Genomic DNA, 26,497 nt, shown 5'->3' with positions numbered 1-26,497 from the left:
ACAAGCTAGTCAGGTTGGTCACAGTCCATGTGCTACGTAGGGCTCACAGTCTTAATCTCCATTTTTCAGATGAGGTAACTGAGGCATAGGGAAGTGAAATGACTTGCCCGAGGTCACACGGCAGACAAATGGTGAAGTCGGAATTAGAACCCACATCCTACCGACTCCCAACCCGTGCCCTATCCACTTGATCTCGCTGCTTTTTTTTGCTTACCATCTGAAGTTGGCCCTGCTTTTACACAAAACAAAGAGAATGTATTTTCATTTATTTTCACGTATTTTCATTTATTTTCACTCCTGGTCACAACTTTCCTTCCCGGTCGAAAATTTTTATGCCCCAACAAAACCTGTGAAAAAGCCATTCGCACAAAGTTATGCCCCTGGCAGCTTTCTTGGCTTCCCTCCCACACAGCAAGATATTTCTCAGATGGGCTCTGGTTAAGTCATTATGACTTCCTTGGAAAACACCCAAAAGCCCCCGCTTGGAACACCTCTCGTACGCCATGGAGGCATCCCATAGACTTCCCAGCCAATTTTCACAAAGGGAATAGGTGATGGAAAATATGTCTGCTTGAGCATTTGAGCTCTAAACAGCTGAAAGTTCTGGAGCTTTCAAAAATAGTTCATTTCCTGTTCTTTACTCTTCGGGCTCATAAGATAACTGAGAAACTGTTGCATTCATTCCCTGGGAAAAAAAAAACACCAAACAACCTTAAATAGGGAAAAGGCCTGAAAAATCTCAGGGTTCAACTCAAAACAGGGTCCTTGGGTGAAGGGGAGAAGAGCCGACGGATGCCTATGTTGCCGTTTCAAACTGCAGGGAAAACTGAGGCACAAGGAATGTGGAATTTAATATCACTGTGGCATGAACAGCCATAAGGCCCTGAACGTAGTCTCTACCCTCTAATGGAGTAAGGACAAACACAGATCCTTTTCTTGGTATGAATCTTTTTTCTCTGCTTTTTTAAATTTTGATTTTAAAATCAATCGATTGTATTTATTGAGCAGTTATGGTGTGCAGAATGCTTGGAAGAGTACAATATAACAGAATGGGTAGACACATTCCCTATCAACAAGTTGTTTATAGCCTGGAGAGCAAACACCCAATTTATTTACTCAAGAGATTGGGCATGGGAGGAGGGGAGGAAGGGGAGGAGAGTGGAACAAGCTCCCTCTAAACTGTAAATTCATGGGGGGAAGGGAATGTGTCTACCAACTCTGTTATATTGTACTCTCCCAAGTGCTTAGTATAGAGCTCTGCACTCAGTAAGTGCTCAAGGGAAGCAGCATGGCATAGTGGATAGAGCAGGGACCTGGGAATCAGAAGGTCATGAGTTCTAATCCTGGCTCTGCCACTTGTCTGCTGTGTGGCCTTGGGCAAGTCGCTTCACTTCTCTGGGCCTCAGATACCTCATCTGTATAATAATGTTGGTATTTGTTAAGCGCTTACTATGTGCAGAGCACTGTTCTAAGCGCTGGGGTAGACACAGGGGAATAAAAAATGGAGATTAAGTCTGCTAGTCCCATGCGGGACAGGGACTGTGTCCAACCCAATTTCCTTTATCCACCCCAGCGGTCAGTACAGTGCGTGGCACATAGTAAGCGCTTAACAAATGCTACAATTATTATTATTATCGATTAAATTGATTAATTCCTGTCCCTCTGCAAATGTTGCCCTTTCCCCTCCTCCTTTCTTCTCCCCACAGATGTGGTCTTCCAGAAGGGCGGGAGCTGTTCTGGATGAGGAAAGAAAGAGGAACCTGCTTCTCAGAAAAGATGGTGTAGGGAGTGAAGGTGGAGCAGAAGGTGGGGAAAAAGGAAGGAGGAGATGTCTTGGGGGGAGGGGGAGCAGATAGCGGGGTGGGACCCCCACAGAGGCTGGGATATCTAGGCAGGGTTCTTGACCCAGAGTGCAAATAGTCTGAATAATGTTAGGGAGGGAGCTGGCGGGACAATCCTCAATTCAATTAGAAAGAGTGCCGCCTAGTAGAGAAAGTCCAGGCCTGGGAGTCAGAAGGGCCTGGGTTCTAATTCCACCTCCATTTGTTTGCTATGAGACCTTGGGCAAATCACTTCACTTCTCTGGGCCTCAGTTACCTCATCTGCAAAATGGGGATTAAGAGTGTGGACTGTGTCCTAGCCAGTTACCTTGTATCTACCCGAGCAATTAGAAGAGTGCTTGACGTGTAGTAAGTGCTTAACAAATATCATCACCATCAGCTATAAAATGGGGTTTAAGACTGTAAACCCCATGTGGCACTTATCTTCATAGCTGTAATTCATTTATATCTATTAATGTTTGTCTCCCCTCTAGACTGTAAGCTCACTGTAGGCAGGGGATGTGTCCACTTTTTTATTGAACTCTCCCAAATGCTAAATACAGTGCTCTGTAAGTGCTCCATAAATACACTTGAATGAATGATGTGAATTTACCCAACCTGATTATCTTGAATCTACCCTAAGGAACATATCTATGAACTCTGTTACACTGTATTCTCCCAAGCGCTTAGTACAGTGCTCTGCACACTGTAAGCACTCAATAAATATGATCGATTGATCCCGGGCAACCGGGGCAGTCTGAGTCAACACCCACTTAATCGAAAACGGGTGCAAATCCCGGCCCCTTCCTCTCAGCTCTAAATATTTTCAGGAATAATTGGTTGCTTAAAAAGCAAAACCAAAACCACCTCCGGCTTAAAATAACACAAAGCGTTTCGCCGCTAGAAATGGTGAACGACAAGCAGGTATGTCCCCCGCTGATTTCGGCAATAAGCCAGTTATGAACCCGTGAGATGTGACCATTTCTTAGGCACCAGTACGCACTGGAGTGTATTGCAAATTGTGCTCATTTTAAATAAAAAAAAACTGCAGCTGCTAATTGAAGATTAAGATCGTCCCCATCAATGTTAATACGTTTTTTTTATTTGCAATTCCCGTTTGTAAATCTAAGAGAAACATCATTGCCCAAATGAGCTCTATTCCCTTAATAAAGCCCATATTTGCATTTCTATGTTTTTGTAGCAGTTATTTAGAGAGAGGTCAGATGAGAAGTTGGGCGGCCAAATCGTGGAATTCCACAGCAGTGACGCGTGGGGAAGAAGCCAAAAGCCAAACCACAAGGAGAAATGGGTTCGCCTGGCCAGGATTTCCGCCTGACCTAGCCAGATGCAAACTGGAGCTTGGGGAGGGAGTTAAGGGGAGCTGTGAGAGAGCTTCCCAGGGGGTCTTGGGGCAGGGTAGCCAGCAAAGGCACTTGTGGATATTGGACCCACAGATGTGAATGTTAGTAATTGTGGTATTCATTAAACACTGAGTGCCAGGCACCGTACTAAGCACTGGGTTGGATACAAGAAATTTAGGTTGGACACAGTCCCTTTCCCATGTGGGGCTCAATCTCCATTTTACAGATGAGGTAACTGAGGCCCAGAAAAGTGAAGTGCTTTGCCCAAGGTCACCCACCAGCAAGGGGTGGAGGCGGGATTAGAACTCTTGACCTTCTGACGCCCAGGCCTGTGAGCTAACCACTAGGCACCGGGACCCAGATCCAGCTTCTCTGGAAGACCCATCAGTTAATGGTATTTCATGACTGAGTGCAAAATACTCCTAAGCAACTAGGAGTGTACAGTAGGAGCAATACACAAATTCCTTGTCCTTGAGGACCTTACAATCTAAAGGGGGAACTATAAATGGACCAAAAATTACTAACAAATAGTAGGAGGAGGATTAACAACAAGAATTAACAGGTAATATATCTGAAGCAGCATGACCTAGAGGAAAGAGCATGGTCCCGGGAGTCAGGAAACCTGGGTTTTAATCCTAGCTCTGCTACTTGCCTACTGTGTGACTTAGGGTAAGTCACAGCGTCTCTAGGCCTCAGTTTCCTCACCTGTAAAGTGGGGACCAAGTATCTATTCTCTCTCCTTCTCAGACTTTGAGCCCCCATGTGGGACAGGGACTTATATTGAACTCGGCGCTTACTACAGTCCTCGGTGGCCTAGAAAGTCCTTGATAAATACCATAATTATGTTTAAGAAGTAGCACAAAGAAGTCAGGATGAAAAAGCTGAATAAATAACCAGATAAAGCCAACTATCCTATAATGCAAGGGCCACATTTTTTCCTCCTTTCCTCTTCTCCCACTCTCTTCTTCGCCCTGATTTGGTCGCTCTATTCATCCCCACTCCCAGCCCCACAGTACTCATGTCCCTATCCATCATTTATTTTTTTCAATAAATGTCTCCCTCCCCCTCTAGACTGAAAGCTCGTTGTGAGCTGGGAATGGGTCTGCTTATTGATCTACTGTACTCTCCCAAGCACTTAATACAATGCATTGAAAACAGTAAGCGCTCATTAAATATGACTGAATGAATGAATCTCCTTGGCAAAACCAGTTCTGCACAGGTCACCTTTTCCCTCACTGTGTTCAGGTGCCCAGTTTTCTTCCCAGTGTCACAGCATCCCGACCCCAAACGGGCTCCCAGAGTTAGAAGCTCCTTTCTTAATTTCCTATCGCTGTTCTACCCAAAATGCCTAATAAAAACATGTTATGAACTAAGCATATACTAACAAATGAATACATGATTTAGAGTATGAGCTACTGGTGGGCAAGGAATGTCTCCTTTTTTTATGGTATTTGTTAAGCACTTACTATGTGCCAGGTACTGTACTAAGCACTGGGGTAGAGACAAGCTAAACAGGTTGGACACAGTCCATGTCCTACATGGGGCTCACAGTCAATCTCCATTTTAGAGTTGAGGTATCTGAGGCACAGAGAAGGTCCCACAGAAGACAAGTGGGGAATCCAGGATTAGAACCCAGAACCCAGGATTAGAACTCTGCAGGCACTCAATGGATATCATCACTACTACCTTAAAAGTGCCAAGAATGGGAATAAAATAAGTGTTACATAAAAAATAGAATGAGAAGCAGTGTGGCCTAGTGGAAAGAACACAGGCCTGGGAGTCAGAGGACCTGGGATCTAATCCCAACTCGGCCGCTTGCTTGCTGTGTGAACTTGGGCAAGTCACTTCGCTTCTCTGGGCCTCAGTTGCCTCATCTGTAAAACGGGGATTAAGACTGAGCCCCCCCATGTGGAACATGGCCTATGTCCAAAGTGATTAGCTTATAGCTACCCCGGTGCTTAGTACATTGCCTGAGACATAGTAGATGCTTAACAAATACCATTAAAAAAGAAAAGTGCTAAGGGTGGCTGTTGGACTGCCATGGCTAAGGTACTGTCAATTATTTGGGGAAGGCTTCCTGGAGGAGATGGGATTTCAGAAAGCCTTTGAAGATGGGAAAAGAGCCCATTTATATTTCCTGGAGGAACTGTGACTGACCTAAGAATAAAAATAATACTAATGATGATGGTATTTATTAAGCGCTTACTATTTGCCAAGCACTATACTACGCACAGGGGTAGATGCAAGCAAACTGAGTCGGACACAATCCCTGTCCCACGTGGGGCTCACATTCTCAATCCCCATTTTATAGATGAGGTAACTGAGGCCCAGAGAAGTGAAGTGATTCACCCAAGGTCACACAGCAGACAAATGGCAGATTTAGGATTAGAACCTATGACCTTCTGACTCTGTGCTCTATCCACTAGGCCAGGTCAAGAATCCACAGGAGGAGAAACACACAGGAGCGGTGAACCACAACCTAGTTTCAATGAAGTTCTTTCCTGGGTGTTAGGTGAATTTAACATTGGCCAAACATAGAAGAGATCTTAATCTGAATTCCTTTTTTTTAATGGAATTTGTAAAGCACTTACTCTGTGCCAGGCACTGTACTGAGTGCTGAGGTAGATACAAGATAATCAAGTCGGACACAGTCCCTGTCACACATTTGATTCACAGCATTAATCCCCATCTAAAGTGCTTACTATGTGCCAGGCATTGTACGAAGTGCTAGGTAGATACAAATGAACTGAGTTGGACATAGCCCCCGTCTTAAGTGGGGCTCATGGTCTCAGTCCCCATTTTACAGATAAGGGACCTGAGGCCCAGAGAAGTGAAGTGACTTGCCCAAGGTCACCCAGACAAGTGTTGGAGCTCAAATTAGAATCCAGGTCCTTCTGACTCCCAGGCCCATGCTCTACATCCACTAGGCCACGCTGCTTCTCTATTCACAACATTCTGCGGCTGCCCTCAGGTTTGGTGATTGTTATTAAGCCCCAGACAAGAAAACTCATTTTCTCTTACAAATATCAATGCTGTCCCCCAGCAGTATGAATTTCAGAGACTCATCTTTGAAATCTCTCGGAATATTTATCCCTGAACTCATTTTGCAGATTGATGCTGGATACACCCCCTTAATCACACAAATTGGTTCTACAAATTAAAGCCGGGCCCTCTCTTAGGTAGCATTACCCCTTTTTCAGATGTGGACACTGAAAGCATCATAGCTATGCTATCAAAAATGGACTCTGTCCTCCAGTCGGCATTGGGTTCTAAACATGCATATTCTTCAGAGGTCATGGCACAATTCTGCCTGGAAATGTGATGGTGATAATAATAATAATAATAATTGTGGTATTTGTGGTGCCTGGCACTTTCTATGTGCCAGGCACTAAGTGTTGGGGTGGATATAAGCAAATCAGGTTGGACACAGTCCCTGTCCTATGTGGGGCTCACAGTCTTAATCCCCATTTTACAGATGAGGGACAGAGAAGTGAAGTATCTTGCCCAAGGCCCCATAGCAGACAAGTGGCGGAGCAGGGATTAAGAACACATGATGGGGTTGACTTTGCAGGACTATCTCTCTGGACCACTCCAGCCTGGTTGTGATGCTTTTAGAAGATCCTTGCCAAATCCATTAAATACATTTCTTCTCACAAATTAACTAGTGTAAGGACCTGAGTTAAAAAGAAACTAGGTTGTTTTTTTCTGTTCAAGGAAAACACTGAATCCCCGAGAGATTAAGTTGGCCACCCTGAGCACTTGTGTATTTTATTTCTCTCTCTAATACTGTCATTAGTTCATTCCAGAATCCACTATGGCAAGCTTGGGATAAAATCTCAAGTTCTATCAATCAACATATTTATTGAGCGCTTACTGTGTGCAGAACACTGTAGTAACCACTTGGGAGAGTACAATATAACAGAGTTGATAGACACATTCCCTGCCCACAACGAGCTTCTAAGAGGGGAAATAGTTGTTTAAGAGATCCTTGGAGCTACTGGCATCACAGAGACACACCAAATCTCAGACTGGGAAAAAGAACTACTGCATCCTAATTTTGCTTCTGAAATGGGGGATGCCTAGGAGAAGCTGAATGGCCTAGTGATTAAAACTGTGAGCCTCATGTGGGACAGGGATTGTGACTAACCCAGTTACCTTGTATCTACTCCAGTGCTAAGAAGAGTGCCTAGCACATAGCAAGCACTTAAATACCATAGTTATGATTATTATCATCAGTAGTGGAACAAGCACAGGCCTGGTAGTCAGAAGAACTGAATTCTAATCCAGGCTCTGCCATTCACCTGCTGTGTGACCTTGGGAAAGTCTCTATGCCTCAGTTTCCCATCTGTAAAATGGGATTTAAGTACCTGCTCTCCTCCCTTCTTAGACTGTGAGCACCATGTGAGACAAGGACTGCATCTAGCCTGATTATCTTGTATCCACTCCAGTGCTTGACAGAGTGCTTGACACACAGTAAGCATGTAACATATATCATTATTATTATTATGAGGGAATGCATGACAAAAAAGGGTTAAGGTACCACCATCCCCCTGACAAGGAAAAGAAAATCAGTAATTTAAAGTGGAAAGAAAATTATAGATGTTTGATAGAGTTTGACCACAGGTGAAGAAGGGCCAAGGAATGGCCCTGATCAAAATAATAGTGAAGAGGCACTTAATCAATACTATTTATTGAGCTCTTTCTTTGGTCAGAGCACTGTAGTAAACGCTTGAGAACTATAATTGAGAACATAATCTCTGCCCTCGAGGAGTTTACAATCTAGCAGGGGAGACAAACACTGAAATAATTTACAGATAGGGGAAGAAGAAAAAGTGGATAGGAGGCCAAAGTGACTCAAAAGGGAAGTCTGAGGTGATGTGATAAATCAGGAGGGATCTAGGGTGCTCTCCCCCCAAATGACCTTCTCTTTGAGCAAAGACTTCTCTGAGGACTGAAAACTCATTGTGCACAGGGAATGTGTCTGTTTACTGTTATAACGTACTCTCCCAAGTGCTTACTACAATGCTTTGCACACAGTAAGCACTCAATAAATACGATTGAATGAATGAATGAGGAAGCCAAGCCTCCCCACCAAAGGCAAATAATCAGACACTTGAATCTCCACGGAGAAGACTCATGTGACCACGTCAAAGGAAAGAGCTCTTCTTGGTGATCCAATCAGGAACAACAGCAGGAGATTCCTGTTCCCACCCTCAACCCCCATCTTATAATAATTATGATACTTGTTAAGCATTTTCTATGTGTGGAAAACTGTCAGATTGGACATAGTTCCTGTCCCACATAGGATCACAGTTTAAGGAGAATGTAGAACAGGTATTGAACCTCTATTTTATAGTTGAGGCAACTGAGGCCCAGAGAAGTTAAGTGACTTGCCCAAGGACACACAGCGGGTAAGTGGTGGAGGTGGGATTAGAACCCAGGTCCTCAGACTCCCAGGCCCGTGTTCCTTCCATTAGGCCACATTGCTCCTGATCTCATAATCTGGTATCTATCCCTGCAGTATCTATCCGTCAAGTGTATTGAACATTTACTACATGCAGAGCACTGTACTAAGCGCTTGGGAGAATATGCTATAACAGACATTCCCTGCTCACACAAGCTTATAGACTAGAGGGAGAGACAGTCATTAATATAAACAAATTACAGATATGGACATAAGTGCTGTGGGTCTGGGAGGGGATGAATAAAGGGAGCTAGTCAGGGTGTCACAGAAGGGAGTGGGAGAAGGGGAAATGGGAGTTTAGTCAAGGAAGGCCTCTTGGAGGAGATGTGCCTTCAAAAAGACTTTGATGGGGAGGGAGTATTATTGTCTGTCGGATATGAAGAGGGAGGACGTTCCAGGTCAGAGGCGGGATGTAGGTGAGGGGTTGGTGGAGAGATAAATGAGATCGAGGCACAGTGAGTAAGCAGGTTGGCATTAGAGGAGCAAGGTGTGTGAGATGTTATCATCATCATTATTCTTATTATCATTCTCATCTTGTTCAGTTCTTCTGATCAAGGCCCATCAGATCAAAGTCATCCGAGATTTGGTACATAGATCCAGTCCCGCACACAAGCGGCGTGGCCTAGTGGATAGAGCACAGGCCTGGGAATCAAATGGACCTGGGTTCTAATCCCGGCTGTAACCACTGTTTGCTGTGTGATATTGGACAAATCACTTAATTTCTCTGTGCCTCAGTTACCTCAACTGTAAAATGGAGATTAAAACTGTGAGCCCATGTGGGACATGGGCTATGTCCATCCTAATTACCTTGCATCAACACCAGCACTTAGAAGAATGCCTGGCATATAGTGAGTGCTTAACAAATACCATAAAAAGAACAACAGAAACAAAAAGGCATCGTTCCAAAATAGTTAAAAGATGTTTTGCCTCGACAGTCCAAGTGACGTTTTCTCTCTAGGCACCAGTTTTCGGCAACTGTGAAATGCCCGCACCTAATCCACTTTGGGAGATTCATATGGGAAATTCTCCGGCTGAGGCACAGCAGGCGAAAGACAACCAGTATTTGGAAACTAGGTGGGTCTGATCCCGCATTCCGTCAGACCCCCAGTCTCCCACGTGACATGGGCATTTAAGCCCTCCAAGGAAGAGTGCTTGGCACTTCGGTTAATCTGCAGGTAAAATGCTAATGAAATAGAGATGTGCTGCTTTAGGGGAAGAGAGATGAAACTGTCCGGACCATTGCACTTCCATCTAAAGCCACGTCCGCCGTTGACTTTATTCAGCAGAACAGTACAAACTGGGCCACTGGGAATGAGGGTGTATCTTGGAAGGCTGGGGTTAAGACTGGTTTGCAAACAAACTCCCCTGACCCAAGGAGGCTCACATTTGCCCACAGAAGGGTTGCCCTGGGCACTATCTGAAAAGGGAATAATAATAATAATGGTATTTGTTAAGCATTTACTATGCACTGTTCCAAGCGCTGGGGTAAACACAAGGTAATCAGGTTGTCCCACGTGGGGCTCACAGTCTTAATCTCCATTTTACAGATGAGGTAACTGAGGCACAGAGAAGTGAAGTGATTTACCCAGTCACACGCAGCTGCTAAGTGGCGGAGCCGGGATTAGAACCCAAGACCTCGAACTTCCAAGCTCGGGCTCTTTCCACTAGTCGGGGCTTCATAAGGCTGTCTGGACTGCAGACAGCTGATCCCCTCCATCCCCGGGAGGGAGAGGAATCAGGGAAACAGAAACACCCGCGGCCTTGAAAATCCAGTCCCTCGCTGGAAACCAATGTTTGGAGCCCGGGGATCCGATCGGCTGCAGTTCCCGCATACATCCGCAGGGTGGCAGCCTTGGGGCGAGAAATAACCATTCCCTCCCCCTCCCCAAAAAAATTATTTTTCACTTGCAAAAAAGCATATTTCCCCCATTAATGCTTGTTTCATTTAACTTAATTGGAATCTGGGAAGCTAATTAAAATAGCTACCAGCTCCACAATCAACAATAATTTGTATAATTATTGATAATTATATACATACCGAGAGTTTTGTTATTAATCGTCTGAAAGGCACCGTCGCTTGTTTTTCCCCAGAATGACTGCGAAACTTCGTGCCCTTGGGCTCCTTGCGACCTCCTGAGAAGGGATGGGTACTTCGGAGGTCCAGCGAGCGCCCTTTTCGGGGCTGCCTTGAAGCAAAACTGGGGTGGAGGGAGAATAAAAAAGAAGTCACGAGCAGATCCCCCAGCGCCTTTTCTGGTGATTTTGATTCGCTTTAATTATGGACAGCCGAATTCGGAGTTTGGCGTCAGTCTGCTGACGTTTTTTCTTTGCCATATCTCCCCATATTGTCCTAGTCGGGCCGGCTGCGTGGCTTGCTTGCTACGACACCGGCAAATAATTTGGCTTTTTGAGGAGCGGAGGGAAAGCGGGAGAACTCATTCTTCTGTCTGCATAGCAAGTAAAATGTTCTCCATCTCTAGCTTTTTTTGGTTTTGTTTTTTTTTTGGGTATTTGTTAAGCGTTTACTCTGTGTCAAGCACGGTACCGGCTACAAGCTAATCAGGTTGGATTCACTCCATCTCCTAAGTAAAACTCACAATATTCACCCCAGTTTTACAACTGAGCTAACTGAGGCACAGAGAAGTGAACTGACTTGACCAAGGTGGCACAGTAGACAAGAGGCGGAGTGGGGTTTAGAGCCTAGGTTCTTCCGACTACCGGTAAATCTTACTCTCTCCTTTTCTCCTATAAGGAAGACCTGACTGTCCTACCTCCAAAGGTCGGGAACCCAGCAGTCTTCGAAGGTTCTTCACTGCGACTAAACTTGCTTGGAACAAACGACGAGGGGAGTTGCTTTTGAGGGTCGAAGCATCTAGAGCAGGTGGGATACTCTTACTATACGAGCTTAGTTGTTAGCACTCCATAGGTCCTCAATAAATACTACTGATGGACTGATCTGATACCACCTCGAATTTCTGAAGACGTTGCTTAGACCTCCCAACGAATGAAAAGTACCACAAATTGCCTGCAAGAGGAGAGACACATGCGAAGAAACGGGAACAGTTGGGTGAGGCCAGAGAGGACAAGGAAGGCGGGATAAAGGGGAAGGGCTGCCTTTGGAATTCCATTTTGCCCCTCCAAAAAGCAGCTTACACTGCGAGGGGGCTGAGCAAATATTTTTGAACCCGATAACCTGGCTCTTTAAGGATTTCATGAGATTACCCGCGGGACTCCTCTCCGTATTATAGAGCACAAGTCCAAGAGCCATAGCACCTTCCCTTACTCATTCAACCACAAGGTCAGTCACTTGTATTGAGCGCTTACGGTATGCAGAGTACTGTGCTGAGCGCTTAGGAGAATACCATATAAGCATAAGACACAATCCCTGTCCACGACGAGCTGACAGTCCTGAGGTGCTTACCTTGCTTTGAAGTTGGGGAGATCAAAAGAAGTGGGTCTTCGCCTTCCACTCAGAGGGACCCATTTTTGGCTGATTAGGGTGAACGTGGGCCGGTTTAAATGCCCCACGCGGGGAGAGTTGTGGGGGGAAAGGGTTCCCCCAAATAGGGAGCGGGGGAGTGGTTACTGCCTCGTTAGTTTCGAGTGCCAGCTCCTCTCTCTTCTCCCCCACCCGAAGCGAGAGCCCTAGTGACCCTGAACCGTACCTGTGACACCCCCTTTGGAGAGTGAATTGGGGACCCCGTTTGAAGGCTGGGGGCCACTGGTCTCCTTTGTTGGTCCGAAATACTTGCCAAGGTAATTCTGGTCTAAAAACAGGTATTTAGGCCTAATAGGTGTGTAAACCACCTTCAAAAAGCACTCTCGGAGCTCATTAGCGTTTTACTTTCATGTGTGAAACAAGCATATAAATGGGCCATTAATGAACTCCCCGCTCTTCCTCCAGCAGGGGAGGGGGGGAAACTCCCGAGGAGAGAGCGGCTGCTGTAAGGGTGTGAAGCTCCATCCCACTTGGCTCCTGCCCCTGGCTACCAGCACGGGACCCCGGCTACCAGCCCCTTCCCTAGAGCTGGACCCCTCACCCTCTCTCCCCACTCTATAGGAGATGGTCACAAGATGGTTGCACGAGTGGGGGGAAGGGCAAACTCTTCCCCCCACCCCCCAAGTCTGGGGTGGCTGACAGATCTCCCAGGCTAGCCGCCGTCCCCCAACTTCAAGCCTCAACGAGTAGCCGCGACCCCTCGTGAGGGAGAGGGTGGACGAAAGGACCCCCCCCTCCCCCCCGAAAAAGCCCACCGGTCTTGCTCCCTCCCAGCAGGTGAGCTTGAACCCCTTCTCTTCCCGAGAACCCCACCACGATCCCCACGGCAAGTGCAGCCTCCCGGGTCCCCACCTCTGGTTTTCGGACTTTTTATTAAAGAACCAAAATCACTTATACAGAGTTTTCTCCCAAAACAAGTTGAGTTTGTCGTTGAATCGGTAGGCGCCCTTTAAAGTGCTGTTACATCCATAATTTACAAAAAAAAGGGGGGGTGGGGGGAGAGAATGGGAAAAGCCAAATAAATTACATCATAAATAAATTAAATTAAACCAATACTGTACCAAGAGAATCACAGTACATTTATATCCATTGCACATAGCCACTTTTTCATTAGGAACAAGAGTTTAAGAAGTGGACATATAGGTAGAGATGAACAATGAACACGGCCAGGATCGTTTGCAGGGGCGGTCAGAGCGCAATCACCACGGATAGTCTCCTCCAGGCGGTTTTTTTCTTTTTAAGTGGGGGATTTATTTATTTATTTTTGGTCCGTTTAACCGTTTGTGTTCCGATGTCCTGAATTTCAACTTGGTTTTAGGCGATATTTACACTGATGGAAAGGCTGCCCCTGGCTCCCAGGGTGGGGGGAGAGGGGGAAGGGGTGGGGGCGGGGCCGGGGTCTGGGTCTTCAGAGTTCGGTATTTACAGGGGGCTGATATAAATGGCTTGTTTGTCGTTTTCCGTCGCTGCCCGGTATTTACAGAGGAGGAGCATGGCTTGTAGGGGTCCCCGCGGCGAGCTCGCCTCGCCGCGGCTAGGGCAGGAGGGGAGGTTTGAAGGAACAGTTGCCCGTGCAGTGGCGGGGGGTGAGCATCTTACAGGAGAAGTGGTGGAGGGCGTCGTGGGCTTCTGGGGGTGCGAAAGAAACCAGGGAAAGGGGTTACTCCTGCAGGTCCGTCCCCACCCGCGGCCGGCCCTTGACCTTAGCCAAGACACCGTGTCTCGTCCATTTCCCTAAATGGTTTTCTTCTCTTCTCTGGCTAGGAGTCTTCCCGGATCTCTAGCCCCCAATTCCTGCTTCCCTTCCCGCTTCCCCCTACCCTAGGAAGCCTTCATCAACCCCTCCCCCGCCCCGCCCCCCAAATCCTTTCTTGGCAGCGTGACCAGAACTTGGGCCCCATCACCAACCAAAACCTCCACCCATCCTCCCTCCGATCAATCAATCCAACGTATTTATGGAGCGCTTACGGTGTGCAGAGCACTGTATTAAGCGCTTGGGAGAGTATAATAAAACAGAGTTCACTACGGCTGGGTCTTGCTTGACTTCGTACCTTTTAATTTCTGCTGAATGGCATAACGTGCCTTCCGTTCTTGATCTAGTTCATTACACAAGGTGTCTAGCAGAAAAGAGAACAGAATTTTAAAAAAACAAAACAAACAGAGGGCTTCCCTCCCCTCTTCTACTTTAGCGGCAAATGTCATAAATCATTACACAATACACCGGGTTTTATGTTCACTGAAACAATTCTTTGGAGCTGGAGATATAAAAAAAAAAAAGAGGAGAAGCAATTGCTTATGATTGCAGTATGGTATGGGAAAGTAATGGTTGGGAATTGCGCTTAAAGGCAGATGGATCCAACCAAAATTAAAGCAAACTTAGGCATTACTTCCCAGGTAATTTTACGCCTCGATTTTTAATTTAGAAACCATGGAAATTGCCGTGATAAGAAGTTCAATCACTCTATGTAATGATGCCTCCAAGCCGTTCGCTGGGCTTCCTTGCCATTCTGAGGCTAATCAGAGTATACAAAGGATATTAAATAAAAAAAAAATTGTTAAATTACCTTCCATTTAAATCCAAATGACTGAACTAACATTACAGCTTTCTACCAGACAGAGGTAGTTACGGCCTCTTGCAGGCTCTCACCTGACTCCCGTCTTACCTCTGACAATTTGCAGCTGTTGTACCATTTCTTCTCTATAAGCCAATTCCCTCTTCATCTGATCCTGAAAATTATCTGTGCAAATTGATTAAGTGAGAACCGTTAAGTACAGCCGTCCTCCACAGTGAGCTTGGGCCTTTTGGGGGGTGGGCGGGGCAGGGGGAAGGTTGGGAGAGCGGAAAACCAAGGCGGCTGGCGGGACCTCGGGCGGTGGGGGACGCCGGACTAGCGAAATCAAAGCAGCTGAGCAGGGGAAAGGTGATGCAGGTGTGAAAGATGAGGAGCCGGGGCCCTGTGTTGAGGCTAAGGGAGGAAGGTACAGAAAAGAGATTTACCTTTGAGGCTCTGAAACTCCCGTTCTAGTTTCTTTCTCAGTTCCATTTGCTCCAGGAGCAATTTTTGCAATTCGTCTGTTAACGAAAGACAGACTCTCGGTGAGAGGAGGGCGCTTTACACAAGGAAAGAGAGAGGACCGATGTTCTAGGGCCTTGTATCACGTTACTCTCACGAGGTAAATACTCTGTACTGGACACCGCGAAAACATTTCCTCGGTCCTGAGGCCGAGGAATGAGATGAGGGATGAGAGAAAGAGAGCTCCCCAAATCCAACGCCCTTTGGCCTTTCCCGGCTTCAGGCACCAGAAAGAACCAAATAAGGTGAAGTAGGTCACGGGGAGTATGTAAAGAGGTGTTTAATGTTACCGCAGCATGAACTGGGGAACTAAAGTAGTCCCCCAAAACCTTGCCAGACCTACACCGTGGACCTCTCTCTGAAGCACCCGGTTTCCCTCTCTTTCTCCAAATGTAGAAAATAGTAAGACGGTCTTGAAGGAATTCCTCTCTCTCTCTCTGTTCCCTCCCCCCCGCCCGCTCTCTCCATCCCCAGCCCGGTTTACAACAGAGGCTGGTGTGCTGGGTGTTACTGAGGTGGGATTGGGAAAGTTCTGGCCCAACCGACTTTGGCTAACAAGAGTAAGGACCCTGAATCTCCGATCCATTTTCTCCACCCCCCTGTCCCTGTGGGAGGCAGGTGGGGAGCGGGAACCCGAGAAGACCACTGTTTACCCGTGGCTATCTCTCCGAGGCACCAAACCAAAGAAAAACTAAGTGGGGCTCGGGGGACCGCCAAACTGGCCCCCAGGATGGGACCCTTGGAAAGAGGTCGCCCCATCTGAAATCTGGTTTGCTTGAAGAATGGTCAGTGGGGAGGCCGCTGGGTACACGGGGCTCGGGCGTTGACCAAGCCCAGTGCTGTCACCGGGCCGAGAGGCCTCGTCCTACAGAGCAAGAAATTCAGCCCCAACTCTCCCTCCATCAGAGGGAGAGGACACAGTCCCGGAAAAAAACCACCCAAAATAAAACAAAAAAGAACTATTGCAAAAAGGGCGGGGCTTCTTGAGGGGGACACGACAGTCAGCTCCTGGTAGCCTAGGTAGTTTGTCTGATATCAGCTATCTTGTAATTGATCCCAGTGCTTAGCACCTAGATAGCGCTTAATAAATAACGCAATTATGCTTTTCTGCTATGACCCTGATAATATTCACCGGATAACTGCTCAACTTTTCTTTTTACTTTCTCTCGAGACACCCGATCGGGGGCGGGGGCGGGGTTGGGGGAGGTGTCTCTCTCTCCAAATCCTGGAAGGGTGGCAATTTCCCTATCAAAAAAAGCCTCATCTCCAAATCTTGCCCCATCCCACGCACCTCCACGAACTCTCACCCCACACCCCTACACACTCTTTGGTTCCCCAAAGCTGACAATTCTCACCTTTTGCCAGGTTCTCGATGTCCTTCTCAACAAGCGGGGTTCCAGTTACATCCAGAGTTAGTCCTTCGTCCCCTAATAATAATAATAACAATTATAGTATTTGACACAACAACGAGGAGGTGGTCAGTCTCGGGCACTGCCCGGGGAGAATGTGTGTGTGTGCCCCCTCCCAACATCCACCCCCCCCCCCACGTTCTGTTTGTCTTTCTCTTTTGACGCTCCGTCTCCTTGTCCTTGTCCCGAAATAACCAGCTGCGGGCCGTGACGGAAGGAGACCCGGGGTGGAGCGGAAATCAAGGAGACAGCAACATATGAAAACCGACTTACAATTCACCAACTTATTTAAATATTTATTCGCCTGGAGCTGTAGGGGATAGCCTTTTACTGTTGATTTAAATCATTTCCTTTCCGGTGTGAATAAGTGGTGTCAAAATATCTATTATTTATGCGGGCCTTGCAATAGTCTGGTGAAGAAGTTCGAGCTGCGCGGTGCTCGAGCCCCCAGGGCCGGGGGGGACCCCCCACACACACACCCCCACCCTCCTTCAACCTCCCCAGGGAGAGGGAGGCTGCTCCGGGACAGGGAAACGAGCGAGCCTGTGCGCGGCTGGGTGAAATGGGGAAGGGAGAAGGGAGAGGAGGGAGGCGGCGGGAACGACCGCTTACCTCGGTCAGTATTTACAGGGCTTGGCTGCGAGACATTCCTTTGGTCTTGATAGGATTTCCTCGTCTGTAAATCCTCGGCTGTTGAGTGATTGTCTTCTTTATCTTGCTCTTAAAAGTAATAAACCGATTTTCAACTATAAGCAACGAAAGTATGATCATGAGATATCCTTAATTACATAATTAAGGACAAAGCCCTTATTAAAGCCTTCTTAGGGGAGCCCCTAATCCCCTTGCTATCGAAAGAGCGGCTTGCTCTCTGGGAGCGTTCACTCGAGGTAAATCTATGTTACCTTGCTCTGTGCAGCGGGCACCTCCTCCCTCTGCACCCCCGCCTCCCCCCACCATCATCGGGGAGAAATGACCTACATCGAGTGGAAAGACTGGGCCACGGGCTAGACTGCAGTCATCTTGGGAATTAATAAATAGATTCCGGAGCCGCGCCGGTCACCGGGATGACAAAAGTTTCGTTCGTGTTTTCGGTGAGGAGAGGGTGGAAGGTGGGGGCGCGGGGGTGGGTGAGGGGTGTTTCATCACCCAGGTCTCTTCACAAAAAAGAGCAACAGATTCCCACTGGCGTCTGGGAAGTTCCTATACATCAAAAACCCAAACTGCTCTCACAGCAAACACACACACACACATATCCACCGCCCCGACCACCCCCCGCCCCCTTGCCCTAAACCGGGCAAACATAGAAATAAAAACACCCCTGTGCACTGCTTCGTTGAGAACCGATTTCATGAGCCAACCTGCTTTGAAGGTGGTGTCAAAATGGAAATCAGGGGACTCTGACTAAATGACTATCAACGTGTAGAGTTTGGGTTATTATTATTTTTTTTTTTGGACAAAAGCGATCAGAGGTTTGAATACAGTCCTCCTCTCTCTCGCCTTCCCCTTGCCTCTTCTCCCTGTCTCCCCCCACCCCCGCCCATCCCCTTCCCTAACGCAGTTTCAGGCCGCTGGAGTCTTCGGTGAGAAGGTCAATTTTACCATTTGCCTCAGGGTTGCAGTGGTAAGTGGCTGCGGGCCCCAGCGTGGAGGAGCTCTTCAGCGTCTGCAAATGCTCGTCCCTTTCCTGTGTGTACACCTGCAGAATTGATGAAAAATGAAATGCAATTAGCCAGGGGTTTGTCCGTTCGCTGCCGGGGAAAGAGGCAGCTCCGGCCAGATTCATGGATGGGGGACAGGGGTGAAGGGTGGGGAGTGGGGGTGCTCCCGCTGGGTTTTCCAGGCCGCCCCCGAGTTTGTGATGCGAGAGGTTAGGTCTGGGCCACCCCCAGCCGAAGGTCCATCTATTTGAGCACGGTCGTTTGAATGAAATGTAATTATTAGTGCTCTTGAGAAAATTACCCAAATTAAAATTCAGCCGCGGAAAACAAGGGCTTTTCAAAACCGGCCAGCCCCCACAAACTCAGCATCCGCCTAATTTTAGGTAATTTCTCCTCTCCCCGTTCCTGCCCACCCCTCACCCACCCACCCCCGCCGTCCCCATGGTAAAAGACGGGCTAATTATTTGTGTTTTAATGGGAATAGATGTAAATTTTCCGATGTTAAGAATCACCTTTAAAATATCAAATAATCAGGGATCTTATTCAACATCAATATCCGTCGTCGCCCCCCCACTCTTTTTTCCTCTCCTCATCCCTGAACCCGAGGGTGACACCCCCCATTCATTTTCTATCGCAGTTTCTCTAAAATTAGTAAAGTTGCTTTTAGTCTCTTCCTCCACCACACACGTACCCCTCCGGAAAAAAATGTTTCCTTTTTTGTGTTTCCTGGCCAGCTACCCGCTTACAGCAGCGAGATGGTGGGAATATGGACATTCTAGATTGCTGGAGACAGCAACATGCACGCAGTTAGTTCTCAGGGTGGGGCTGGAGTCGGCCGGAGGGGCCCCAACCTTCGATTTTTCCGCTTTCATTCTGCCCTCTTCTCCAGACTTTCACCATCGCCGAGCCCCGCGATCTGGGGAACGATGGGCCCTCTCGACGATACCCCAAGCCCTCCATTCGGGCGCGATTTACTAATGGGAGGCAGCATTATTTTGTAGATGACCTTCACCCCCTCGCCGGTATCCTAAACCCCGCGGAGCAGGTGCGCGCCTGTCGTGGGCAGGCGGTTTACATTACCGCTTTTTATTTGCTTCACCTATTCACTCAGTAAGCGCACTCTCTAATAGAAAGGATGCCTATCGCTGGCATAAAACCCGGGCGCCTTCGGGGACCTGTCAGCCTGTCGCTTGGAGGTGTGTGTGGGTGTGTGTGGAGGGGGGTCGGGTCCATTTTCCCGGCGTGTTCGCCACCCAGACCCCGGGTGCGGAAAGAGCTAGGTCTCGGGCATCGCCCGGCCAGCGCGAATCGACGGGGCTTTAAGCCAGGGGCTGCGGCGGTGTGCCCACCCTCGCCCGCTCGGGGGGCATTAAAGCCCGCATCGAGGGGCCCTCGGGGGGTATCGACTTAGATGCGGGTCGGGAGGTGCGAGGAAAGGGGGCGATGGGGTGAGGGAGTGGGAGGAGGGATGGGGGGTGCGGAAAGATGAGGGGTAGTGTGGTGGGATGAGGGGTGAGCGGAGGGGTGAGGGGCGTCCTGAGGGATGAGGGGTGTGAGGAGAGATGGGGGGCGGCAGGAGAGGTGAGGGGCTTGAAGAGAGGTGAGGGGCGTGAGGAGAAGTAAGGGGAATGAGGAGAGGTGAGGGGTGTGAGGAGAAGTAGGGGGCATGAAGAGAGGTGAGGGGCGTGAGGAGAAGTGAGGGCCGTGAGAAGAGGTGAGGGGCGTGAGGAGAAGTGAGGGCCGTGAGGAGAGGTGAGGGGCGTGAGGAGAGGTGAGGAGTGTGAGAGGGGCGTGAGGAGAGGTGAGGAGTGTGAGGAGAAGTGAGGGGCATGAAGAGAGGTGAGGGGCGTGAGGAGAGGTGAGGGGCGTGAGGAGAGGTGAGGGGCGTGAGGAGAAGTGAGGGGCGAGAGGAGAAGTGAGGGGCGAGAGGAGAAGTGAGGGCCGTGAGGAGAGGTGAGGGGTATGAGGAGAGGTGAGGAGTGTGAGGAGAGCTGAGGGGCATGAAGAGAGGTGAGGGGCGTGAGGAGAGGTGAGGAGAAGTGAGGGGTATGAGGAGAGGTGAGGGGTGTGAGGAGAGGTGAGGGGCGTGCGGAGGGATAAGGGGCATGAAGTGAAGTAAGGGGCATGAGGAGAAGTAAGGGGCATGAGGTGAGGAGACTGCGGAGGGATAAGGGGCGTGAGCTGAAGTAAGGAGCATGAGAAGTAAGGGACGTGAGGTGAGGACCGTGCGGAGGGATAAGGGGGATGAGGAGAAGTAAGGGGCATGAGGTGAGGAGACTGCGGAGGGATAAGGGGCATGAGGCCAAGTAAGGGCGATGAAGACAGGTAAGGGCCGTGAGGTGAGGAGCGTGTGGAGGGATAAGGGGCATGAGGAGAAGTAAGGACGATGAAGAGAGGGAGGTAAGGGCCGTGAGGTGAGGAGCGTGCGGAGGGATAAGGGGCATGAGGAGAAGTAAGGGAGATGAAGACAGGTAAGGGCCGTGAGGTGAGGAGCGTGCGGAGGGATAAGGGGCATGAGGAGAAGTAAGGACGATGAAGAGAGAGAGGTAAGGGTCGTGAGGTGAGGAGCGTGCCGAGGGATAAGGGTGGTGAGGCGAGGTGAGGGTTGTGGCGGGGCTGGCGCCTGGCTTGGGGTCTGGGGCCGGGCTCGGGCCCCGGACCTCCCCTTGGATCCCGCCCGCCCGCGACCCTCCCGGCTCCCGCACCTCGTAGTCGGGGCTCCTCTCGGCCCGCCGCGCCTTGTCTTCGCCCGCCGGCGGCGGCGGCGGCGGCGGCGGCGGCAGGGCCTCGCCGAAGCGGGGTCGGGGCCGGCGGGGGCTGCCGCCGTCGGAGAAGTCGGCCGGGCCCTCGCCCGAGGAGGACGACGAGGACGACGACGACGACGACGAGGACGACGACGACGAGGAAGGGGCGGGCGGGGCGGCGGGGCGGGCGGCGGGGTCGCCGTCCCCGTCCCGCTCGGCGTCGCCGGGCAGCGCGGGCAGGGCGGCGGGGTCGGGCTCGTCGTCGGGCTCGGGCTCGTCGTCGTCGGGGAAGCGGTTGGACTCCACGTCCACCTCGGGCTCGTCGCCCGTGTCGGCGTCGGGCGAGGCGGAGCGGTAGCTGGAGCTGCCCTCGCTGAGGAAGTCCGGGCTGAGGTACCCGCCGCCGCCGCCGCCGCCGCCGCCGCCTCCCGCCCCGCCGCCGCGGACCCCGGCCCCGTAGGCCTCGCGGGTGGTGCCGTACAGCTTGGCGATGCTGTCGCTGTCCTTGACGACGGGTCGGAAGGCGGACACGTAGGTGGCCTTGCGGGCGGCGGGGCCCGGGGGCGGCGGCGGGGGCGGAGGAGGGAGAGGCAGCGGGGCCTGCGGCGCCAGGGGGCCCAGCGGCGGCGGCGGCCCCTCGTCGGCCGCCTCCTCGTCGCCGCCTCCGCCCCCACGCGAGAGGGCGCTCGCGCAGCGCTCCTCGCCGCCCTCCTTGCCCGGCTCCACCACGCCCTCTAGCGGCTCGGCGCCGCCTGCCCCGGGCCCGGCCGCCCCGCCGCCCCCCGCTCCGCCCCCGCCCCCGCCGCCGCCGCCCCCCGCCGCCGCCGCCGCCGCCGCCGCCGCCGCCGCCGCCGCCACCGCCGCCGCCACCGCCTTGGCCTGGCTCTGGCCCGGGTAGGGCGGCACCGGGAGGCCGCCGGCCGCCGGCCAGAACATGGGGAAGGTCGGGTAGACGGCGGCGGCGGCGGCGGCGGCGGCCACGGAGGCCGCGTCCTTGGCGGCCCCGGCCGGGGGGTGGCCCCAGAACATGGCCCCGCCGCCGCCGCCCCCGCCGCCCCCGCCGCCGCCGCCGCCCGGCCCGGCCCCGGCCCCGGCACCGGCCCCCGGAGGCAGGTGGCCTCCGCCTCCCGCGCCCCCGCCGCCCTTGGGCTCGCCGCCCCCGCCGCCGAGCACCGGGTCGTCCTTCTTGGGGCACAGGCCGAAGGCGGTGGGGAAGCCGTAGGGGTGCGGGAAGAGCGGCGGCGGCAGCTTCTGCAGCAGGCCGAAGCCCTTGCTGGGCACCGGGATGACCGGGTAGCTGCGCACGCCGGGCCCGCCCGGACCCCCGCCGCCGGCCCCGGGCCCCCCGCCGCCGCCCGCCCCGGCCAGGCCCAGCCCCCGCGGCGGGTGCGGGTGCGGATGCGGGGGCGGCGGCGGCGGCGGGTGCGGCGGCGGGTGCGGGGGCGGCCCGGGCGGCGGCGGGGGCCCGGGCGGGTCGTCGTCGGCGGCGGCGCCGCGGAGGCTCTTGTGCGGGGGCGGCGGGGCCAGGTCCGGCCCGCAGCCGGGGACGCCCCCGGGGACGCCCCCGGGGCCCCCGGCCTTCCCCGTCCCTCCTCCTCCTCCTCCTCCTCCTCCGCCGCCGCCGCCGCCTCCGCCGCCGGCCCCGTGCAGGGAGAAGGTCCGCTTTCGGGTGCCGCCGTTGAACATGGCCTTGACGTCCTCCCACGCGTGGCTGAGCTCGTCCGTGGCCGTCTTGTCGCTGAGCTTGAGGTGGCGGCGCCAGGAGTTGAAGTTGGCGGCGTCGGGCTGCGTGTACTTGGCCTCGGGCGTGCGGTGCGAGTGGAAGATGAACTTGTTGGGCGAGAAGTACATGCTGCAGTAGCCGCACTTGATGCACTTGGCGCGGGAGCTGTTGTAGCGGGCGGGGATGAAGCTGCCCCGGGAGCCCCAGGCGCACTCGTGCACCACGTCGAAGGCGAAGTTCTCGGGCAGCTTGGGCGGCTTGTGCTCGCCCAGGAAGGACTTGCAGAGCCGCTCGGCCTCCCGCTTGGTGATCATGCCGCAGCGGCGGGAGGAGATGGGCATGGCCCCGGCCCGCCGCAGGATCTCCAGCTGCACCGGGGTGCACTGCACGCACGTGATGCCCAGGGCCACCCGCCGGTTGTGGATCTCATTGTAGCTGTAGTTCTTGAGCAGCGTGTTGGAGATCTGCGCCAGGCACAGCCGCTCCTGGCCGTCGATGACCAGGGAGACGATGGGCACCCCGTACAGGGACGTCTCGCCGACCTGGTTGGGCTTGAGGGGATTGGAGCCCGAGTAGGGCTGCAGCTCCTGCTTGGAGTTTGGGGAGGAGCTTCCATCGCGACCATTCCCCATCTGACTGGCGAGAGCCTCCATGCCACCGCTCCTGCGAAAGAAAAATCAGAGAGGAGATGAGCCATTTTCAGCGCCCGCCGCTCAGTCCCGCCCCGCTGGGCGCGCGGACCGGTCGCCTTCGTGGGGATTTCGCATTTGTTATTCACCCCGGTAATCACCCCCCGGAATAAGTTTCTTTTGTGATGAATACGTGCGCCGGCGCCGGGACAAAAGCAGGCAGGGGTGACAGTCCTGGGCGGAGTGGAGGTAGGGAGGAGGAGGAGGAGGCGGAGGAGGAAGGGAGGGAGGGAGGGTGGGTGGGTGATAAATCCGTCCTCCTCCTCTCCCCCCTTCCCCCCCTCCCGAGCCCCCGAGAGACCCCGGAGTCCTGCATCCAGAGCGGCGGTAGCCGGCCGACCCCTGTCTCCTGGTCGGGCAGGGGGCACCCGGGATGGGTGGGGGGCAGCCGGGGGCAAAGAGGAAGAGGAGTCCCCGCCAAGGGAGAAGGCAAGGGATCGGTCACTGTGCCCCCTTCCCCCGGCGGGAGAGGCCCGGTTCGTTTTGCTGTCCAGGGTCCTGAGTCGCTCTCCAGCCTCTGCCCAAGCGGGAGGGAAATCCGGCCTCAGGCCCCAGCCTTCCCCCGGACCCACCCCCGGCCCTCCCTCCAGGCCGCAGTGTTTGCCGGACCGACGATAGGAAGCGGGGACACGCACACACATCCCTTCCTTTTCTTTCACCTCAATCTCCCCGCTCCATCGTCAGATTAAAGGCGACGAGGAAAAGGATATTTTTGTGGTTCATTTTTCTCTGCCGTGGAGCCGGCTGAGCGTTGCTTTTATTTACCCTCCCCGGCCAACGGTGCCCACTTCCACGGTACCGACCGGCGGGCTATCGTTCAAGTTCGAGAGACCGTACCGTCCTTTGTAACAAAATTTCGGTCCCCGCGGTCTCGGATTTTTCGCACGTCAGATCCCGCTTCGCCTTTTACCCCAAGTGTAAGGTTTAAGGCTCTGGGCTTTCGATTTGGGATATGCATTTCCCACCCTTTTGTTTTGTTGGTTTTGTTTTGGTTTTTTTCTAGACGCGGCAATTCTCCCAAGTTGGGAGAGGGACCTGGGGTTTGGCCCCCAGAGCCTCTCGGACGGGGACGGGATTTACATGTCCGAAGAGCGGCTCACGCCTCCTCTCCAGTAAATAACCGAAAAGCCCGGCTGCCCCTGTAGGGATAAACTGGCGGGGACTTAAACGAAAAGCTCTTTAAAATCAAGTCACCGTCTCTCGCCACCTCGGAGTAATCCTGGTGGGACGGCCAGCCACGTGTCCTCAGTCACAAAGAACGGGGACCTGACTGTTCCAGAAAAAAGAAACGAAAGAAAACACACACACCCCTCCAAAAAGAAAAAGCGGACCAACACGGTCCTACGGGGAGGCTAATTTCCGAAAAGGCAGCAGCCGCTCGACTCTCCCCCCACCACACCCCCCCCCCCCCCGCGGCTTCGAAATTGCTATTTTCCCAAGGATCGGCGCCCAGGTGATCAGTTTAGCTTCTCTTCCGCCCGCCCAAGCAAACGGTCCTCCCAAACGGAGCCGCTTTTGAATGAATGTCTTTTGCAGGAAGATTAGGAGCGAGGAAGCCGGCTTAACTGGGCCACCGGCCCTTCGGCCCCGGGGGAGAGCAGAAGGAAACCCCGAACCCAGCAAATGAGCTTACCTAGGAGGGATCAGGAGGCCGAGAGGCTTTCTCCTTAATTACCCAACGTCGCCCAAGTGCGGGTTACCCGAAAACGGGAGACACCACTTGGCCCGTCTCTAATGAAAGTCTGGCGGCCCCGCTGCCCGCCGGCCCTAGATTTATTTTTTGAAACGATTCTTTATTTTTCCAATTTCGTCCCAACTAGGGAGAGGGCGAAATGAGGTGGGAAGAGGCGGTAAAGTAAAGGGGGAAAGAGGGGCCAGCTCAGGAAACATCCGATTCTTTTCGATTCTATTGAGGGAACGGGGCCACCCAGCTTGAGCCCGCCGGGGACTTCTAAGGGCAGGGAAGGATCCCCGGGAAAAAGCGAATCGAATTCCAGGGTCGGGAGCGAGGAACCGGGTTTGGGAGGAGCGGGAAGTCCGTCCCGGGTCGAGACGGAGGAGAAGGGACGGAGGGGGGGGGGGACGGAGGACACGGGGTGGGGGGCTCGGGGGGGTTGGCGCCTCGGAGAGCCCACCAACCGACGGACAACGAAAAAGGCCGGCAGAGAAGGCGAAGAAGGGCAGCGGCGGGGGTCGGGGGTCGGGGGTCGAGGGGGATTGGGGGACGTGCGTACTCACCGTGCGGCGCTGCCGTCCCAGGAAAGCCCGGTCCCTCGGTGGCGGAGCTGTGGGCGACGGTGCAGCCCCCCTCCCCCCCCCCGGTGGTCCCCTCCCCTTCCCCTCCCCCTCGTGCGCGCTCACACTCTCCCCCCCACGCACCCACCCCCGCCCCCCGCGGCGGAGCCCCCGCAGCCCCCGGCGGGCGAGGCCGGGGCCCCGGGAGCTGTCGGGTCCCGCTCAGGGCCCAGCCCGGCCGCGGGTCCTGCGCCGCGGGCCTCCCGCCCCGACACCGCACCCGAGCAGGGCCCGCATGGCCCGGGCCGGGGACGATGCCCGGACCCGCGCCCGCCCGGGGACGGGGACGACGACGAGAACGCGCGGGCCGGCGGGAGCGCGCGCGCCCCTCCCCTCCCCTCCCCTCCCCTCCCCTCCCCTCCCCTCCCCTCCCCGCCCCACCGCACCGCACCGCACCCCCCCTCCCGCAACTCCCCGGCCCGGGCCGCCGGGCGATCAGCGCCGGAGGGGCGGCCCGGAGGGCTCCGAGGGGGCGGCGGCGGAGCCGGAGCCCGGGGCGCCCGGGCCAGGGGCAAGGTAAGCGCTCGGCCCGGGGACACCTGCGCTCAACGCTGCACCTGCGGCCGGACGGCCGGAGCCGCCCCCCGCCTGGAGGGAGGGCGGGACGGCGGGGGGAGGCCCGGAGAGGCCCGGACCCCCCCCCCAACCCCCGGAGGAGCGGGGGGCTGCGGGGCCCGCGGGGACCGGGCGGCGATCGCCTTCCCTCGGCCCGGGCCGGGAGGGTCAGGCCGGGGGTCGGAGGGCCCGGGGCGGGGCCCGGA

At 53.3% G+C, this 26,497-nt stretch overlaps 1 protein-coding gene and 1 long non-coding RNA gene across 2 annotated transcripts; both read right to left on the bottom strand.

The window, feature by feature from the left end:
* Window positions 1–264: 264 nt before the first annotated feature.
* On the bottom strand, window positions 265–11,658 carry LOC114812003. The gene is made up of 3 exons (XR_003759679.2): window positions 11,417–11,658; window positions 10,684–10,843; window positions 265–347 (listed from the first exon to the last, which is right to left on the bottom strand). It is a non-coding gene; the product is annotated as an uncharacterized LOC114812003 (long non-coding RNA).
* A 1,341-nt stretch (window positions 11,659–12,999) lies between these two features.
* Window positions 13,000–23,420, bottom strand: SKOR1 (SKI family transcriptional corepressor 1). The gene is made up of 9 exons (XM_029064634.2): window positions 21,839–23,420; window positions 20,946–21,781; window positions 18,227–18,323; window positions 17,240–17,347; window positions 16,574–16,645; window positions 15,143–15,217; window positions 14,808–14,882; window positions 14,196–14,261; window positions 13,000–13,773 (listed from the first exon to the last, which is right to left on the bottom strand). Exons 1-9 carry the CDS (start codon window positions 23,403–23,405, stop codon window positions 13,679–13,681), a joined length of 2,991 nt encoding a protein of 996 aa, XP_028920467.1. The 5' UTR covers window positions 23,406–23,420; the 3' UTR covers window positions 13,000–13,678.
* Window positions 23,421–26,497: the final 3,077 nt, after the last annotated feature.

Source organism: Ornithorhynchus anatinus, chromosome 5, assembly GCF_004115215.2.
Source record: "Ornithorhynchus anatinus isolate Pmale09 chromosome 5, mOrnAna1.pri.v4, whole genome shotgun sequence".
Lineage (NCBI taxonomy): Eukaryota > Metazoa > Chordata > Mammalia > Monotremata > Ornithorhynchidae > Ornithorhynchus > Ornithorhynchus anatinus.
The sequence above is the reverse complement of the archived record's forward strand: the minus strand, read 5'-3'. Positions and strand labels throughout refer to the sequence as shown.